This window comes from Danio aesculapii, chromosome 13, assembly GCF_903798145.1.
Source record: "Danio aesculapii chromosome 13, fDanAes4.1, whole genome shotgun sequence".
Lineage (NCBI taxonomy): Eukaryota > Metazoa > Chordata > Actinopteri > Cypriniformes > Danionidae > Danio > Danio aesculapii.
This window is the reverse complement of record NC_079447.1, coordinates 47326702-47348046: the sequence shown is the minus strand read 5'-3', so window position 1 is coordinate 47348046 and position 21345 is coordinate 47326702. Positions and strand designations below refer to the sequence as shown.

At 36.4% G+C, this 21345-nt stretch overlaps 1 protein-coding gene across 2 annotated transcripts in view; it reads right to left on the bottom strand.

Moving 5' to 3' along the window:
- Positions 1-679: 679 nt before the first annotated feature.
- The window catches only part of actr2b (actin related protein 2b), a 33660-nt gene continuing 12994 nt past the window's right edge, over positions 680-21345 (bottom strand). Inside the window, exons 4-10 of one of the 2 annotated variants that reach the window (XM_056470529.1) lie at positions 17737-17952; positions 15810-15882; positions 15510-15646; positions 14619-14768; positions 9490-9635; positions 7917-8049; positions 680-2564 (exon numbers count right to left, since the gene is read on the bottom strand). In XM_056470529.1, coding sequence (XP_056326504.1) covers positions 2394-2564; positions 7917-8049; positions 9490-9635; positions 14619-14768; positions 15510-15646; positions 15810-15882; positions 17737-17952 — 1026 coding nt within the window. In that variant the 3' untranslated portion in view covers positions 680-2393. The remainder of the gene's footprint in view (positions 2565-7916; positions 8050-9489; positions 9636-14618; positions 14769-15509; positions 15647-15809; positions 15883-17736; positions 17953-21345) is intronic. The other variant, XM_056470530.1, reaches the window with a different exon arrangement.

The following is a 21345-nucleotide window of genomic DNA, read 5'->3' as shown; positions in this document are numbered from 1 at the left end:
ACGACAGGAGAAAACTCAGCCATGATTTTTAAAACGATATTCAATATGAAAACAGTTATTTTAAATTGAAATAATTATTCACATTCATACAGTTGTCATTATATTTTCGATCAAATAAATGCAGGTTTCGTGAGCACAATCAGCATCTTTAAAAAAAAAAAAAAATAAAATAAAAAAATAAAAAAAAAAAATATATATATATATATATATATATATATATATATATATATATACTTACAAAGGATACCAATTTCACAGAGGGCAATTCATTTTGGTTTTATTCATAGACTGAAGATACGGATCTAGTATGCGTGACGTCACCCATAGGTAGGCCCACACGGAATCTGCACTCGCAGAATTCCACAGATTTTCCGCAGAATTCCACAGATTTGTCCGCAGATTTTTGCCCATCATTGATTTCGTTTATTTACTTGAGTAAATGTGTGTAAATCTGTATTTATTTAGTTTTTAAATTAATTACAGTAATATTACTGACTAATATGAAAATGTTCATCTGGTTTATGCACAATGCAGTTTGTACAGTAATAATTTCTGTCTTTTAGTATAGATATTATATGAGAGACTTGCTTTGTTGAATCTAATTGGATTTGCATTTTAAACATTAAAAAAAAGTAATAAAAGTGTTATTTATTATGTATAAATATTATGTTTATTTATATTTCCTATATTAAGGTTTTAGTTATGATACTCCCAAAATAATTCCGCAGAAATCCACAGATTTTTAGCAAAATTCTCAGCAGAAATAGCAAAAAACGCCCGCAGATTCCGCCTGGCCCTACCCATAGGTTTCTGAAGAGTGCAAATGAAGCAACAAGTAGGGGTGGCCAACTGTTGCCATTTTCGCGCTTCATCGTACTGACCGGGGGTCACCAAATAAGCGCTAAGAGGCGGAGCGTTGGTGGAGCTACAAACGCCTGCTAGCATTTTGCCTAGACTAGTTTTTCTTTGGGAGAAACGCTTAATACTTCATTACCTGCAACTCGTTTGTGTTCTAACCCAACGCAATCTCACGGCAATTCGTAACTTTTTGATTTAGTGGCTAATTCATATGAATTCGTCGGATCTAATTCGTACAATTTAGTACGATTTGCTCATCCCCCGATGACGGTTGAGTTTAGGTGTGGGATTGGGTGTCATGCCTCCTTTTTAAAATCGTACATTTTCGTACGACTGCACTCGTACCAATTCGTAGGAATTAGCCACTAAACTGACAAAACACAAAATACTAACGTTTTCTTGTGAGATCAGGCTGTCTGACCACATGTGCTTGGTTATTTACCATATCAATAAAGTGTTTAGTCATTTAAAAACACTGTTGCATACATTGAGCCACTAAACATTGCACTTATGGCGTACATTGCACTGATGGAGGAAAATGTGCATTACTTCCAAATACTTAAAATATAGTCTGTGTTAGTAAAACTGTCACTCAAGTGGCCACGCCCTTAATTGTGCGAACGTATGAGTTATAAAAAAAGTGTACCCCCTCACAGTTGTCATAAAGGTTAATATTAGCTATATACACCAAAACAATAATTTGTACCAGGCTGTAAAGATGTTTTTATCAGCTGTAAAATTGGTCAATATAGCATTGCAGTCAGAAATCATCTGGATTTCCTGGAGCCAGCCCCCCAAAGGAGAGTTGATGAATTGCAGTTTTAGTGACTTCCGTATTGACTTCCCGATGGAGAGCGGGAGGTTGCCGCTTGGTTTCATATACATTTATTTTGCCAATATATTTGAAGGCAAAATGATTAGTCCTCCTGTGAAATTGGTATTCTTTTTCAAATATTTGCCAACAGATAAAAGAAATTTTCACAGTAATTTTTCTCTATATATTTTTTTTATTATAAAGAAAGTCTTATATCGTTCAGTTTGGCTGGAATTTACACTCTTTTAACAACAATTTTTAAGGTCAATAATTATTAGCCCCCCCCTCTTAAGAAATCTAGTTTTTCCATTGGCTACAGAACAAACAAGTTGCCCAACCTAGTTAAGCCTTTAAATTGCACTTTAAGCTGAATACTAACATCTTGCAAACAAACAAGACAAAAATCATGTACCATCATCATGTCAAAACACAAAAGAAATGGGCTATTAGAAATAAACTATTAAGACTATTATGTTTAAAAATGTGTTGAAAGAACAGCACTTGGGAAATATTTGAAACATTTCAAATTGTACAGTATTTACTTTTAAGGATGACCAAAAAGATGATAAGAACGACCCATAAACGTAATCCACAAGCCTAAGCAGCACATAGAAAACACACAACCCCTGCCCAGTTTCTTTCATAATCCAACCCCATTAAATCCACACCTGATGACAGGATTGACAGGCTGAACAAAAGCGACTGGTGATGAGCTGGTGTTTTATCTGACGGTGACTCCAAGCTTCTCCAGAACCCGCACACCCTTCTCCTGATACTCTTCCCGGGTGAGCCAGAAGTTGTCCTTGTCCTTCATGATGTCAGCCAGCACCGCTCCGCCCAGAAACACCATGTGCTTACGGCGGGGAGGGTCCTCAATGCGGATCTTGAATTTCTATGGGGTATTAAATAGATGTTGTCAGGGGAGTGGAAGAGCACGGACACTGACCCACATACCACAAAAACGCTTAAATTAAACGCTTAAAATTGCCAAGTGTAAATCAGAAAATATTAAATAAATAAATAAAACAGAACTCTCACATTTTATTGTTTTTCAAATATTTAGTCTATTTTTATTTAATAATAAATCCTGTTAAGGTCAATATTATTAGCCCCTTTTTATTTTTTCGATTGGCTACAGAACTTTAATGACACTTTGCAAAATATCTTGTAAAATATTATGTATTCTCATCAAGGCAAAATTAATCATGATGATTATGATTAAAAATCTCTGCTAAACAGACCTTGGTAAATATTTGAAAAACTATTAAAACTTCATAAGATGGCTATGATTTTGTGTTCAATTGTACATCTCTCAGTTTGGACAGTAAATAAAATAAAACAAATAAAAAATAAAAAATAAAAAAATATATATATATAAAATAAAATTAAATTACAAATAATAAAAAGTAAATTAAAATAAGATAAAATAAATGTAATAAAAAATAAATAAATAATAAAAAAATAATAATAATAAAATAAAAAATATAAATAAAATGAAATCATAATAAAATAAAAAAATAAAAATTTAATGAATAAAAAAATGTATAAAAAATACATTAAATTAAAAATAATAAAAAGTAAAATAAAATAAAAAATGTAAAATACATAAAAAATTATAATATAAAATAGATAGATAAATAAAATACAATTTTTAAAAATAATAAAAAAATGAAATAAAATAAAAAATATATAAAAATAAAACAACAATAAAATAAAAAATTCAATAATAAAAAAATTTAATAAAACATTAAATAAATTTTTTTTAAATAAAACAAACAAAAAAATAGCAAAAGGTAAACTTTGATAGATGAACTAAATAAAAAAAAAAACATAAAATTAAATTTAATACAAATTTATAAAAAAACTAAATAAAATATAAAATAAAACAAATAAAATCGCAAAAGGTAAACTATGCTAGATAAACTGAATTGGTAAACCCTGCAATTGTTAAATTGTGAATTTAAAAAAACTCAGAACAGCAAGAGATATATTCAGAATTGTTAAATGGCCCATATACTAGAAATGAAGTAACATTCATGGGTAAAAAACGATTTTACAAATGCAAAATTAAAATTCTCAAAATGAAACTAAAATTACACTTTGAGCTTAGATCTTTCTTTTTTTTATTCTTCAGCAGATTTTTGAATGTTCATAATACATGTCAATAAAATGCTGTAGGAAAAAATCTGAATCTAAAGACAAAACTGCAGTGTTATATTTTCCTTAATCAACTGACCAAAACTAAAATAACTAAAACAAAAACTAATAACTAAAATAGACTTCGAGATTATATCGAGCTTTTTTCAATCTTTCTTTGACAGATTTTAGAATTTTCACCTTTCAATTCTGACTTTATAATTTATAGTTATTATGACTTTTTTGCCTCAGAATTTTTAGTTTACACCACAAAAAGTTTAACAAAGTTTATATCTCATAATCCTGACTTTTGGTCCCATAATTCAGCATTTCCATCACATATGTACTGTTCATCATTTTTAATTTTGAGATATCATCACAACTCTTGTTTTAAAGGTCCAGGGAAGTGCTATAAAATGAGCATTTTTATTCTGTTTAACCTCAATCGAAACACGAAAAGTGGGTGGGACAGTGTAGCTCCTCCCCTTGAAAAATACAGCCAATAGGGTTTTGTTAGATTACACTTCTGCCAGTGAGAGTGGTTGAGCTCAAGCGCATCAAATGAAAAGCAAATAAGAAGAATCTTGAAGGGGCAGGGTTAGTCAGATACCAGAGAGCATTTGATTGGTCGGAATATTTGATAAGGAACTGAAGTATGAGGCAACGTGAAAAAAATAAAATAATCATTGATCCACATAGGCGGAAGTGACAAACTGCATGCTTTGGTATTTATATTAGGTTTATATTTTCTAAACATGAATTTTGGAGTACACCAAGCTTATAGATATCCTAAACACTAACAAACTGATACCACCATCTAAAAACCTTTATTTTAATTTCACGGGACCTTTAATGTCACACTTTTACTACAAAAAAAAATCTGTTTTTGTTACACAAATCTCGCACTCCTTCCAGAAAAAGCTTTCAATGGATCTCTTTAATACGCAGGCCATAAAAAGCCCACTGTCCAGTCGGGAATCGAGCGTCAAACCCAAATAGGAGAATAATGAGGTGTGCGGTGGCGTATGGGTGTTCATCTGCTCTCAAACCCTGAACGGACTATAAACAGGTGGCTGAAAGGATCTCATGGATGCCTCAGCGAAAAAAGTTGATTGCTTTTTAATTTTCCTTAAACACAGTTTTAGCGCAGGCAGACAGACACGCCGCTCGACCGTATCAGACATGCCATCTGTAATTGATCATCTATATATAGCGGCCTGACATGCGGCCCACTCTGAGGCTCCCCAAAATGCTTTTCCAGGCCAATGGCCAGGTTTTAAATGAGATGGAGCTCAGCTGGGCAGTCTCTCTCTCTCTCTCTCTCTCCCTCTGTGTGTGTGTGTGAGAGAGATCGGGGATGTTTTACACTTTTTCCAGCGCATGAACAGCCCCACCTGCTGGTTCTCAGGAGACATTACAACACATCTGTCTGCTTTTAAAAGGGATAGTTGGACCAAAAATTGGCATTATTTACTACACCTGTATTTGTTTCAAAGAGTTTCTTTCTTCTGTTGAACACAGAAGATATTCTGAAGAAGGTTGAAATAGTTTTTCCTACTATATAACCTTCAAAATATATTTTTGTGTGTTCAGTTTCATTTTATCAGACATAATACGGTTTAGTGTGTGAGTGTGATTTTTCTTAAAATAGGTAAACAAACCAGGAATTAAAATGGGGTCAATTATATTATTTAAGACAATACTTGTCAATAAAAGGCCAGACCGAAAAACTACAACATTTGTGTATCTTGCAGTGTTGCAGAAAACACCGCAATTTGTCTTCCTTAATTAACCTGTTATTAAATTAATTCAATGAGCTAATGATTCAATCATTAATTTCTTAAAGCCAGTCAATTACCTTGTTTCTAAATGAATCTGATGCTGTTGCCTCACAGCAAGAAGGTCGCTGGTTTGAGCCTCGGCTGGGTCAGTTGGCGTTTCTGTGTGGAGTTTGCATGTTCTCCCCACGTTCGTGTCGGTTTTCTCCGGGTGCTCCGGTTTGCCCCACAGTCCAAAGACATGCGGTACAGGTGAAATGAGTAGGCTAAATTGTCTGTAGTGTATGAGTGTGAATGAGTGTGTATGGATGTTTCCCAGAGATGGGTTGCAGCTGGAAGGGCATCTGCTGCATAAAACATATTCAATTAAATTCAATTCACCTTCATTTGTATAGCGCTTTTACAATGTAGATTGTGTCAAAGCAGCTTCACATAGAAGACATATGCTGGATAAGTTGGCGGTTCATTCCACTGTGGCGACCCCGGATTAATAAAGCGACTAAGCCGAAAAGAAAATAAATGAATGAATGAATGAATAATTGATTCAATGAATCACTCGTAATGACAGGAATCAGTGTAAAGTTTAGATTCTCTGCCTGAGCCCGAGTCCAGACTTAACCCGACCCAACCTGACCCATCAGGTTGGGCTGATATTCTCTCACTTGGCCGTGATCGAGCATTTGTGGGGGTTTTTTAGTCATTACTTAATTTCCCTAATTAGGTGGAGAGCTATGCCATGATTATGAATATTATACAAATGTTTTAGCAAAGTCTGCCTAAGCAACGCATGTAGGTCGGCAAAGTTGCACAATTCGCAACGCGTGTCACATGCAGAAACGTTCTAGCTCCGGCAACAGCATCTCCTCAACTGGCACATGTTCACACCACACGTGAAAGCAGAGCTGAGGCAGTGTGTGCGCAATGCATATGTAGAGCAGAAGCAGCAGTTCCTGAAAGCAAAGAAGGTCAAAGTGCTTCACGGCTGGCCAGCCCAGCCACCAGATATGAACATTAATGAGCATGTCTGGGGTAAGATGAAGGAGAAGGCATTAAAGATGAATTTAAAGAATCTTGATGAACTCTGGGAGTCCTGTAAGAATGCTTTCTTTGCCATTCCAGATGACTTTATTTATAAGTTATTTGAGTCATTGCAGAGATGTATGGATGCAGTCCTCTGAGCTCATGGGAGTCATTCACAATATTGATTCTTTTCCCACTGCACCATGACTTTATATTCTATACTGTACATTATTTCTGTTAAGTGACAAGACTTTTGTCTAAGCAAAGTCAAACCTTCCTTTCCTAATTAAATTATTCAAAATCAAGGAATGATCATATTATATTTTGGTAAAATAAGCGTAATCTAGAGGCCTTTGCCTTTCATATAAGCCACTTCTGATTCCAAATGATCAACTAGAAGTCAAGTTATTTTTATTGTTCCTAAAACTTGGATAGACGACAAGACTTTTGTCAGGTAGTGTATATATTCTATCTAGTTACCCATCTATCTAGCACTGACACGGCAGAAAGGATGATAGTCAGCCTTCAATGTCCTCTTTTATAACAATCCATTCTGGATAAACAAACAACGCAGTTTACATGCTTCATCCGTGTTGCATTATACATTAAGATAAAAAATAGTTACAGTAAAAATAGTGAGTTTAAATCGAGCTCGAGTCCATAATTAGTTAATATGTGCATCAGTATGTGAATATAGTTAGCCACTAATGATAAAAATAAATAAATTAATTTTTTTATAATCACACTTCATAAAAACAGTCTGCAGAAACACTTTGATTGACATTTTGTCTGCGTACGTGTCATAACAGGGGGAAAGCCCCGCCCATTAGTGACGACCCCTCCCTAATTAGCTTAGACAGCCCTGAGTGAGAAGCTTTTGCACATGAATAAGGCAACATGAATTCTTTTTGGAATCTGCCACTATGCTGACACACAGGCGTTTGTAGCTCCACCCTCTTTTAAAATGAGCCCAATCTCATTTGAATTTAAAGCGACAGTCACCAAAAGAGCACATTTTGGATCAAAGCCTAAAACGGTCAGTTTCAGAAAAATATAAAACATTTTTGTAGGGTATTTTGAGCTGAAACTTCACATACACACCTCTAGGGACATCATAAACTTATTTTACATCTTATAAAAAACAGCATAATAGGACCCTTTTAAACTCCATTTAAAAAATACAGCAAATCATTGTGAATAATCTCTATATCCACGTATAATGGAGCTGTGTAACTCCATTCCAGACTATTTTTGTCTACAGGTGTTTGTTGGATGACACATTTACACGTGTATTGATTGAGCGAACTTACTGAGAGCTTGTCAACATCACCCTTCAGTACCCGCTCCAGATAAAGCTGTTTAAGTTCCCTCTCCAGTCGAGACGGCAGGCCAGGGTACATGGTGGATCCTCCTGACAGAACGATGTGTTTGTAGAACTCAGCCCTGAGGAAGAGAGACAGCACTGATGAAAACACACACCGCGAGGTTCATTGAAACTGCAGGGTTGATTGATAGACAGTGTTATGTGCCATTTTATTGCAGGATTGTATGGGATACTCAATTCTGATTGGTCAGTCGCGACATTCTATGGTATGTAATTTTTAGATAACATCTGCTAAATATCACAGGCTCTTATCATAGATTATCAGATTATCATATCTCCCAGGCCCAGTGGTGTAAAGTAACCAATTACAAATACTCAAATTACTGTAATTGAGTAGTTATTCTCAGGAATTGTAATTTAACTGAGTAGATTTTAAAAATGTGTACTTTTACTTTGCCTTGAGTACATTTTTAGTGCAGTATCTGTACTTTTACTCCACTTCTTTCCTTCAACCTGCAGTCACTACTTTATTTTTTCTTGTCTATGTCCAATCAAATCACACATAGAAGGTAAATCGCATCATAATGAACTACCTCAAGACACGGGCGATTTATAATTGCAGCAAACTGTTTGGAAGTAATAAAAGTGTCCAAGAAGAAGTCCAAAATCATCACACGCATTGACCCAGAGACTGTTTAGATGCATGTGACTGATGACAAGATGACGGATGTTTACTGTATGATGACCAAAATAGCTTTAAACGCCCAGCAGGCACAAGATGTCAACATGAATTCAGATTGACGTTGTACCCCAATATCATGGGGATGTTGCATTTTGTTTGGAAATGAAAATCAAGTTGATGTCAGAACGTCAGGCCAACGTCAATGTCCAATCTAAAATCAACGTCTAATGATGTAACAACTTGACGTTTTGTGGATGTTACCACCATTGACATTTATCAGACGTTGGATTTTGGTCGCCTGATGAATAAATGTCAGTATTTGACGTCAATATGATGTTGGTTTTAGATGTTGGGTCGACATTGAATTTTGGTTACTTTCTAACAATCTAAAATCAACCAAATATCATTGTCATTTGACATCATTATTGGACATCAAAATAACGTTGTCCTTAGACGCTGGGTAAACGTTGAATTTTGGTCACTTGATATCACAACCTTAATATAACCTAATAATAACATCTTATGAAGTTGTGTGCCTGCTGGGCAATAACTAGATGCACTACAGAATGTTACGTTTGCACATCCACAAATTACATGTAAACGCATAAGCTTTTTACTGTGTAATACTCACTACTCTCGAGTACTTTTGAAAGGTCTACTGTTTACTCATACTTTGAGTAATATTTACAACAGATACTTTTACTCGCACTACATTTTTAGGCAAGTAATGGTACTTTTACTCGAGTGTGATTTTTTAGTACTCTTTTCACCACGAACCAGGTGCTCGCTTGTTTATTTGAAGGTCACATAATGAGGCACGACTTTTATTGGAGGAAGGATCTTTTCAGCAAATGTAGGAATAGTGGAGGAGGCTGACCTGGTGTCAATGTCTGCTGCTTGAATGGTGTTGAAGAGAAGTTCAGCCACACCAACCCCTTCAACGTTTATGAGGTGAGGTTGAAATAGAGCTTCTGGGGCCTCAAACCTTTCACCTCCCACCTTTATAACCCGGCCATCAGGGAGCTGGAGCCACAGAGAACAAAAAAAAAACATTTGTGAAAGCAGGTCTTGGCATTTTTGTGACATAATTGTGACAGAAACATAAAAGGCAGGACACAGAGTAGCTCCTACCCTTTCAAAAGACAGCCCATAGTGTTTTGTTTTAATTCACAGCTCTGCCAGTATGAGTGGTTGAGCTCAAATAGCATTTGCGTCTCGAGGAGGGCGGTGCATGTCAGACATTAGAGAGCATTTGATTGGTCAGAAGTTGAGGAGAAATTTAAGTATGAGGTGACGTCAAAACATGTTGATCTATTTAGGTGTTAAGGAGCAGATTATTGTCGGTGCACCAAGTGGCCAGTTGCTGTATCTCCTCCCTGTAGGCAGTCTCATCATTGGTGCTGATTAGACCAATCACTGTGGTGTCATCTGCAAATTTGATGATGGTGTTGGATCTGTTCACAGGCCTACAGTCGATGGTAAAAAGGGAGTCGAGGAAGGGGCTCAGCACAAAACCCTTGTGGTACACCAGTGTTGAGTGTGACGGTGGTGGAGCAGATGTGGCCTGATCTAACATTCTGAGGTCTGTTAGTCAGAATGTCCATAACCCAATTGCATAGAGACGTGTCGATATCCAGGTCTCTAAATTTGATCATTAACTTAGAGGGAATGACGGTGTTGAATGCTGAGCTGAAGTCAACAAACAGCATTCGTGCATAAGTGTTTTTATTGTCCAGGTGTGTGAGGACAGAGTGCAGTGCTATCTTCTATGCTCCTGTTGCCACGGTAGGCAAACTGATGTGGGTCCAGTGTGGATGGCAGTGAGTCTTTCAGATGTGCCAGGACCAACCGCTCGAAGCACTTCATGATGATGGGTGTGAGTGCTGCAGGGCAGTAGTCATTCAGGCATGTTGGGCTGGATGACATACAGTACCTCTCATACTTAAAATGTGTAGATTCAGTTGCGAACGCAGTTACCTGCAAACCCCGTCCCACAGACTTTACAGTGAATGGCTTTAGTTATTTTCATGGCGGACTTGAAGCTACTGGAAGTCTTTTATCCACTCTTGGAATAGTGTAAATGGTGGATTAACATACAGCACATGACCACTAACATTATTAGTAACTTTAGGTGGTTTCTAAAACAAAATCTGTCCGTGTTATTTTCATTCTCTCATCTTCAGCGCTTTACGTTTTCGCAGTTGTGGCTCCTGTCATCTGAAGGCAGGAGGCATTGACTGAGTGACTGACAGCTAATGTGAACCAATTCAGTCACGTTAAGTTCTAGAGCAGTGGACCAATAAGAAGAGCACAAAGGCGGGGCAAGCTTTGCAGTCAAATTAAAGGTACAGTTCATATATCTTACTGCTTGTATTAAAGGACAAAATTGTATTACAAATAATACATAAATATTAATATATTTATAGATTTTAATAAAAAAAATTGTGTTGTGAAGAAAAAATCTAATTATGTACGGAAAGCATCATCAATGCACCATGATGCACAGAGATATCGAATTGATGGCATGATAACTGTAACCGAACCATGAGACCAGTGTAGGTTCACACCCTTAATCAATTATTCATTTATTTTGTTTTCGGCTTAGTCCCTTTATTGATCTGGGGTTGCCACAGCGAAATTAACCGCCAACTTATCCAGTATATGTTTTACGCAGCGGATGCCCTTTCAGCTGCAACCCATCTCTGGGAAACACCCATACACTCATTCACACACATACACCTGAACTACATGTCTTTGGACTTGTGGGGGAAAGCAGAGAACCCAGTGGAAACCCACGCGAACACGGGGAAAACATGCAAACTCCACACAGAAATGCCAACTGACCCAGCCGAGGCTCGAACCAGTGACCTTCTTGCTGTGAGGCGACAGCACTACCTACTACGCCACCACACCCCTAATCATTTGGGAAACATTTCAAAAAGAAATTCACAGGAGAGCTTATAAGTCTGACTTCAGCTGTATAAAAGACGAGCTTTGTGAGCTGAATTATTAAACCAGCTCAAGTTGCAGCAGGACAGCAAATATTTACGATTTATGATAAGCATCCGGTCTAAAAAATACTGTGGTATATCTATAACCAACCACACCTCGTGTCAACATTTGTCTCTTTCTTATCACATGCTTCGTTACTTCAAATTGGCCTTGATCATGAGACGTTCCTGTTTGACTGGCTGGACTGAGCAAAGTCTCGAGTCTGAAGTGTAATACAAGGTGACTAATGGGAAAATGGCGGCGGCTGCTGGCTGTGTGGGAGTGTATAAAGAGCCCATTGAGGAGCGTCCAGAGGTCGGAAATGAACAGTTAACCAGCTGGTAAAGACTGAAGCCACGCAGGAAATGATGTTACATGCTGGTTGAGTGACTCCCGACACCACACAGCCTCACTTGTTTCAAAATATATGCTTTTGATTGTGGCTTAAAAAAATAAAAGCCCTATAAATGACAAAGTTTGGAAATTAAATGAAATGATATACACTTTAAAATATAAGTCAATTAGTAGTTTTCTGTATTTTGAGATTCATGTTTTGATTTAGTATTTTTCCTCTGTCTATTTATGCTTTTGAATGCCTTATGAGCCCTTGATCTTTCCTCCAACAACATTTGACGTTGAAAATAAAAATAAAAAGTGACTTTTATTAAGATTTTTAATCGTTTAAAGTGATATATTGTCTTGGAAGGTGTTTTATTTTATGCTACAAAAACCTGGTAATAAACTGTAATTATAATTTCTGTTATTTTACAGACTTATTTCTCTATTTATTATTTCTTATACATTATATTATGTCAAACGACTAAAATGTCAATAAAAAAACGTCACTTTGTTATACTGTAGAGTTGGATTTTCAACATTAAAGGTCAACAAAACAGAGATCAACATCCCATAATGCATTTCACAACCACAAACCACACCTGTTAATAGACAGATTTCTTTCACAGGTGCACACTCAAACCTTAAAGTTCAACAACAAAACAAAGAAAGAAGTAACAATACTGATGTCAGCTTGTCAGTAATTAATTAGTGCCCCCTTGAGGCTGCTCTGCTTAAACCCCAAAAGCCTTCTAATGCTGCGTTCACACCAGAGGCGGAAGAAGCATCAAGCATGAGTGATTTACATGTTAAGTTAATATGAAGACGTGAATAGACATCCTGCAAATACATACGAATAGATACGCGCGAATGAGGTGGCACGGATGACGAACTTTGCACGAATGAAGCAGTGCGAGTTGACAGTTTTCACGATTGACGGGCATATCGCTCGAGTTGGAAAATCTGAACTTCAGCAGACATTCGCGGCGCGTTAACCAATCAGGAGCTTTCTCTTGCAGGGGCGTGATTATGACATAGTGCCTGTTGTTGGTGTCCCAGTGGGGAAAAAAAATAAAATAAATTCGCTAAAACACCGCTGAAAGCCTCCATCATCCAGGTATAGTTTCTGGAGGAGTTTATGAACTCACAGGGCAGGGTGCACCTCTGAATGGATTTAGTGGACTCAGACACGGCTCCAAATGAATCAATGCTGTTTATCAGCCTTCCTAAAGCAAATAAACACAGTTATTCTCTCAATAAAATTCATGTTAGCCATTTAGCAATGACGCTACAGTCACCGGGCAGACAGAAGCCCTGCCCATGATGCGAACCCGCGTCTATTGCTCAGTGAATTTGACGTGCAAATGAGGCGAGTAAACTTAAAATGTTCACGCATCTATTTACGCACGAATAGCACAATTTATCCACATGTGCCATGTCTGGTGTGAACACAGCTTAAGGGCTGATTTATACTTCTGCGTCAAGTGATCGGCGTGACCCAACGCGCCTGCCTTGCACTTAGCCATGCATTTATATTTCTGCATGCTGTTTGTGTTGCTCTGCAATAACACTTCCGAAACGCTAGATGGCAGTAGGTTTTTATGTTCCTCTGTGTCGAGCTTCTTCGCAGGTGTTTTGTTTTTTCTGAACGCCACCTTAATGTACAAGTAGCTCAAACATACTCATTTTGAGGCGGGAACCAGTGGACGTGCAACAACTTTAATCATAAGGTAAACACAAAACAAAAGTTTCCATCTGGAGCTCCTTCATGGGCCTCGACACTTGTAAACAATCGTTCGATCGGGTTGTAAACTTGTGAACACTCAGCTCTGCCCACACTCGTCAGCGCTACCAAGCTGACCAATTACAGAGCTTGTGCTATGTGTCGTTGTGATGTGTAGGTACATTTTTTGAGAGGTGTGCGTCAGCGTTGGTGTCAGCCATGGCGAGGGCTATGCATCCACGTGAAGGCTGCACCGGACAATACGTGTGTGCTTGATGCAGAAGTATAAAACACTAAGTTGTTGCACGTCCGCCGGTTACCGTCTCTGACTGAGCGAGTTTGAGCTACTTGTACATTAAGGTAGCGCTCAGAAAAAACAAAACACCAGCGAAGAAACTCGACACAGAGAAACAACAATCTACGGCCAGCTAGCGTTTAGGAAGTGTTGTTGCAGAGCAACACAAACAGCCTGCAGAACTATCAATGCACCACTGCGTGCAAGGCAGGCGCCATGGGTCACAGCTATCACCCGATGCAGAAATATAAATCAGCCTTTACATAGACATAGGAAAATCAAGACATGTTTAAGATGATTTAAAGCCTAAAAAAACAAAACATAATTGAATTGAAGAATTGTTAAGGCCTAATTTTTCGATATTTTAAGATACTGACTGTAGCTATATGCATATGTATGTACGTTTAAGGGAGGGAGCATTTTTAATCCAGGGAGCATTTTGCTCTGGAAATGTGTCCCAGCGGGAAATCTGTGAAACCACACACTAAAAGCTCCTGCCAGAAAAACCTCTGCCTCACATTCTGCCCCATTTGAACCGTAACTTTCGAAACGTCTCGGCGAGAAAGATACTTTCGCCCGGCAGGCTGTTAACACCTTTTCAGAAAGCAGCCTTGCGTTTAAACGGATCGTGAAATTCCTCGGAGTGTCGCGTGAAACTGACCGTGTAGGACTCCACCAATACGGTGGTCTCAAGAGCGAGCTTCTGCTCCTGCTCGATGTTGTATCCCACATAGCAGAGATTCTCCTTCATCATGCGCACCGTCTCGAAGTCTGCTGAATGGTTGAAGGCGTAACCTCGCAGCAACAGCAACTGTGGACACCAAAAAAATTATATTAAAAAAAATTACCAAAATATTACAAATTAAAAATGGAATGAATCAAATCAAGTAATTATAGGTAGGCCCACGCAGAATCTGTGCGCAGAAATCTGCTGATTTTTAGCCCATTATTGATTTATTTACTTGTGTAAATCTGTGTGCATTCATATTTATTCAGTTTTTAAATTACTTTCAGTAATATTATTGACCAATATGAAAATGTTCTTATGATTTATTTACAATGCAGTTGGCAAAGTAATATTTTCTGTCTTTTAATAGATATATTATATAAGAGACTTGCTTTGTTTTCCAAATAAGTGGATCTAATTGGATTTGCATTGTAAACAAAAGTTAAGGGCTCTATTTTAACCCTTTAACTGGCATTGTAACAACTTGCCTGACCTTTTATCCATAGATTATCCTTATCATAGGTTATCATACTATTTATTAGAGTTGAGTCAGATTATTATTTATCAGAAAATATGTTAACATATCCAGCTACAGTTAAATAGGCATATACAGTGACATTTTGTAAAAGGCTGATCAAACAGAACATTTTCTTCTATAGACAGTGCGTTTGACTGCTGTGTTTGTGTATCATATATTTTAACTTAAGCACATGACAAATGTTAAAAAACATGTTACTAAAATTAGTTTATCTTATTAAATTAGCTAGGCAAAATTCATATATTTTAACTAAGATGCTAAAGCAGCTACAGTGAACTCCTCTCTACCTTAATGAGATAGCGTGTAATGTCTCGTCCCGCAATGTCCAGCCTCCTCGTAAGATGGGGCAATGAGAAGCCCTCGTACACAGGACAAATGTGTGTGACACCATCGCCCGAATCCACCACCACCCCTGTCAAAAGGCCTGGGTGTCGCACAACACAAAGACATTAATGCAATGTCTGAAATAAGCTTAAAGTAAACACATTTGATATGATAAAACTTTAAATCATCATGTTAAGCAATTATATTGCATATAATAAAATTTATAAAAAAACATACATTTTAAAAAACATAGGCTAACTCACCTTGAGCATAGAGCGTTAGCACAGCCTGGATGGCAATATAAACACCTGTAAACTGGTATGTCTCAAACATGACCTAAAGGACAGTGAGACAGACGAATAAACTTTTTTTAAACAAAAAAAAAATGGCCAAACAATGGTGAAACAGTACAATAATTTCATATACACAAATTAAATGATTTGTGCAAGTACTTTTTTTAATGCAAAAGTAACCTGTTTTCTGGAAACGTGAAATTACAGTCATATATTCCCCTATTGTTAAATAACAACAGGCAATATATGACAGAATGACTGCAAACCAGTGTATCCATGATAACAACGATAACAAATAAAACAATATGATGTCAAACACATACTGTTAATGTAAACAAAAATAGAAGCAAACATGCTACAGTTTCAGCCTGTGCATTAAAAATAAGGTGGAAAATATAATACTTTCGCGGTCTTATATATATATATATATATATATATATATATATGTTTCTTTATTTAGCCAGATAAAAAAACCCATTGAGATCAAGATCTCATTTACAAGGGTGACCTGGCCAAGAGGTCTGCAACACATGACTTATGAAAAAAATTTAAATAAAATAATAATAATATTATTAATAATAAATAGAAAATCAATATAGTGTAAAAATATAGTTCAGTTGTTCAGCTTTACCACATTTCAATAAATTAAAAACACATCCATTGAGAAATGGACTGTTGTTGTTTGTTAAAAAGGATAAAGCGAAACGATGTCATCGGGATGAGCTCAGATATTTTTAGTTCATTTTTAGAGTCACTGGCATATATTTAAATGTTAATATGAAGTAGCTGTTTTTTGCAACCATGCCAGATGCATTTGATTTTATTATGAAAGAGCTAATCCTTTGGTTTGCGTTCACCAAGTTTCCAAAATAAAATAAAAGTATTTAAAATAAATAATAAAAAATATATGGAAATAAATAAATTGATAAATAAATGTAAACATAAATAAATAAATGAAATTAAAACAAAAAATAAATTTAAATGAAATAAATGAATGAATACATGAAACTGAAATAAATAAATAAAATATGGAAATAAATTGATAAATAAAATAACATTTTTTTACATTTAAATACGTAAACAAAATACGTAAATAAATAAATAAATAAATAAATAGACAAATGAAATTAAAATAAATATCTAAATAAAATAAATAATAAAATGAAATAAGGAAATATGAAAGTAAAAGATGGATTTTATCTTTGCCATGATGACAGTAAATATACTAGATATTTTTCAAGAAACTTCTATACAGCTTAAAGGGACATTTCAAGGCTTAAGTAGGCTAATAAGGTTAACTAGGCAGGTTAGGGTAATTAGGCAAGTTATTGTATAATGATGGTTAGTTATGTAGACGGTCGTTAGCGTAAAGGGGCCAGTTATATTGACCTTAAACAATTAAAAACTGCTTTTATTCTAGCTGAAATAAAACAAATAAGACTTTCTCCAGAAGAAAAAATATTATCAGACATACTGTGAAAATTTCCTTGCTCTGTTAAACATCATTTGAGAAATATTTAAAAAAGAAAAAATTAAAAGGGGGTTGGTTGTATGTTGGTTATGATTTTTTTTTAAATACTGTATCGTTTGCTAAATATCGCGTCGCATATTAAATATTGCATTATTTAGCATGCTATCGTATTTTTCCTCAATATCTACCATATTCAACCCTTTTTGAAGATCTCACATTTAAAAATACTTCCTTTGAAGTCTATCCAGATAGAAATTGTTGTCTGATGGCATAAAAAATATGGGCAGAATAAGTGTACTTCTGAAGATGAGTAATACAAACGTAATTTATAGCAACATAACACCACAAATTTTATTTGACTTTATGGAAAGCATCACTTCTTATTACATTTCTATGGTTTATGAGGTGAAATGTGACTCCACACACCTCTATGATCTTCTCGCGGTTCTTGGTCGGGTTCATTGGAGGTTCTGTGAGGAGGATCTTGCAGTCGCGCGAGTTGATATCGAGCTTCTCCGGACCAAATGTGTAATCCCATAAGTGCTTCATGTCATCCCAGTTCCTGACAATACCGTTCTCCATTGGATAATTGACCTCCAGCATTGAGCGCAGTTCACTTGCTTCATCTCCCACCATCAGATCCTAAGTAAATCACAGGTCAAATGTAAGAAGAAAGAAAAAAAAAAACAAGCTGGTTCATAGCTATGATGACAAAACCAAAATCAGTATCAATTTCAATGTAGCAGCAGCATTGGCATTTCCACAACATATGCATGGCATCAGTAATCTCAGATTTAAAACGAAATTATATTTGCACCACAATCATGTGTGTGAAAGATCATGTTTTGAGCTCACAATATGACTTTAATAAAAGTTATAAATACGAAAAGGAAAGAAATAACTAGCCAAAATTAAGAGAAAGTAGCAACAATAATAAATGACTACAACACTAGCAATATATAAAATAGCCAATCATTAAGAGTCGAAGTATAATCAATTACAAGCATCTGATTGGCTGGATTCCGGTCATACTGTAACTGGGTTTTTGTTTAGCAAGTGAGTCGGCCGACCACAAAAACCTCAAAACTGAGTTAACGCCGGTGGAACAAGTCATTTTGCGGGCTCAAAACATGATATTTTTTGCGTGCAAAATTGTTAACGCGAGCACAACAAGTAATTTTGTGCACTCAAAATGATTAACACATGAAACTATCCATTTTAAGTGCTCAAATCGTGATGTTTTCACTCGAAATCGTAATTAGTTCATAAAAATATGCATTATTACACGTTTATTTTAGGATTGTTCTGATATCTATAGTAGTTTCAAAAATACTCGGGATACTGCAACAATTCTTGCATCGGGATGGGTGAGTATTTGAAACCATAAACTGACTGGTACCATCTTTTTAAATGAGACATTTGCATGCTAGAGGTTATTTTTCTAAATTATTCAGATTTGTTTTCAATATTTCTTTTTTTTTTGCACTGATTTTTATAGTTATACTCAAAAAATGTATTCAAGTTTTAAAGTATACAGTGTTTAATTTGTGGTTGAACTTATTGAATAATATTGTTGAATAATATTACTGCTGAATGTCTCCTAATAAAATTGTGAGATAACAAATACTTTGGTTTGCTGTATGTATTAGTTCTTGTTTTATTAATGGTTAAGTCTAAAGCACATTGTAAAATAATTCTGTCAATTTATACAGGGCTAGTAGTATACGCAACTGTTTCCACAGATACACACTCAGGTATCGGTTCAGTACTCTGTATTGGCAGACACCCTGAGCTCAGGTATCGGTTCATTACTCTGTATCGGTTGACACCCTAAGCTCAGGTATCGGCTCAGGTATCTGTTCATTACTTTGTATCGGACGATATCCAGAGCTCAGGTATCGGTTCAGTACTCTGTATTGGCAGACACCCTGAGCTCAGGTATCGGTTCATTACTCTGTATCGGTTGACACCCTAAGCTCAGGTATCGGCTCAGGTATCTGTTCATTACTTTGTATCGGACGATATCCAGAGCTCAGGTATTGGTTCATTACTCTGTATCGGTTGACACCCTAAGCTCAGGTATCGGCTCAGGTATCTGTTCATTACTTTGTATCGGACGACATCCTGAGCTCAGGTATCAGTTCATTACTCTGTATAGGTTGACACCCTGAGCTTAGGTATCGGTTCATTACTCTGTATCGGACGACATCCTGAGCTCAGGTATTGGTTAATTACTAGGTAACGGCCAACACCCTGAGCTCAGGTATCAATTCATTACTCTGTATCGGTAGACAGCCTGAGCTCGGGTTTCATTCATTACTCCATATCGGCCGATAACCTGAGCTCAGGTATCAGTTCATTACTCGGTATCCGCTGACACTCTGAGCTCAGGTATCAGTTCATTGCTCTATATTAGCCAATACCCTGAGCTCAGTATTGGTTCAGTACTCTGTATCGGCCGATAACCTGAGCTAAGGTATCAGAACATCCCTGGTTTGTTTTAGTGTGATCATTACATAAATAAATTTAGTTTTTTTTAAAGCCAATAAAAAAAAATATATATAGGGACATGCTATATCACAAGGCATATCAATGTCACATAATTCAACAGCAATATTGCATATTTTCCCAATATCATGCAGCCCTAGTAAACACGGCTGTCAATGTGAGATGAACATATGAACAGGTGTTGCATTCGTTTGCTAAAACCAGCATGCACAACAGCAGATCTCCATGCATATGTTAGTCTTTTTTCATTCAAAGGCTTCTCTAGATGACCCTTAACCCCACATAAACCCTCGCAACCCTCAATTGGCATTGATATTTCACCCATAAATTATTTTATCATTTACTCATCCTTCACATGTTCCAAACCTGTTTGAGTTTACGTTGAACACAAAGGACGATGCACTAAAAAACGTTGGAGAAAAAGCAGCCAATGACATCCATATTTTTTGTTCCTACTATGAATGTCAATGACTGCTTCTTTTATTTTTACATTCTTTAGGATACCTTGTTTTGTGTTCAACAAAAGAAAGAAATTCACTGTAAGTTCAGTGTAAAAAGTAAATCAAACAAGCATCTTAGGCAAACTCATTTTAACATGCATTGATTTTGGATACATTCTAGCCTTGTATATTGGGGCAAATGTGCAAATTTTCACCAATTAGACACTACTTTTTTAGGGTTACCTCTGTAGAAAATACAAGTATGGAATAAAACTAAGGAAGTGATAGTGGACCCCGAAAAAGCTAAGTGATTACAGGCCTGTAATTATACATGGTAATGTAGTCAAGTGGGTCACTGACTGTAGACTCACTTGGAAAGCCCACATTGACTACGTCTGCTCAAAGTTCCAAGAAAGACTATATATTTTTAAGGACACTCAGACTTGGAGTAAGTAAAAACCTTATGTTGTTGTTTTATATAGCAGTTTTGGGAAGTTTACCAAATTATGGTATGCAGGCTTGGTATGGTCTTTCAGTTCAATCAAAAATCACCAATCACCAATGCCACAAAAGTGATTGGTGTAAGAGAGTATACATCACTTCAGGAATGCACAAGTAATATTAAATTCTCTAAATCGTGTTTTTTGTCCAATGTATGAAGTACTGCCATTGGGGGAAGTGTCCAACATAAACTTTATGAAAAGGACAATAAAGTATAACTTAACTTAACGTAACGCAAGTCAACGCAATGCAACTAAACGCAACGCAACTGAACATAAAGCTACTGAACGCAACATTACTGAACCCAATCCAATCCAACTGACGCAACTTGACAGAACGCTATTGAACGCAACCCAACTGAACGCAACCCGACTGAATGCAACCCAACTGAACACAACTCGAATGAATGCAACCCGACTGAACGCAACTCGAATGAAGGCAACTCCACTGAAGGACTGAAGGCATCTCGACTAAAGTCATCTCAAATGAAGGTAACTCGACCAAACGCTGCTGAGTGCATCGCACCTGAACTGAACCCAACTACATGCAACGCAACTGAACACAAAGCTACTGAACGCAACATTAC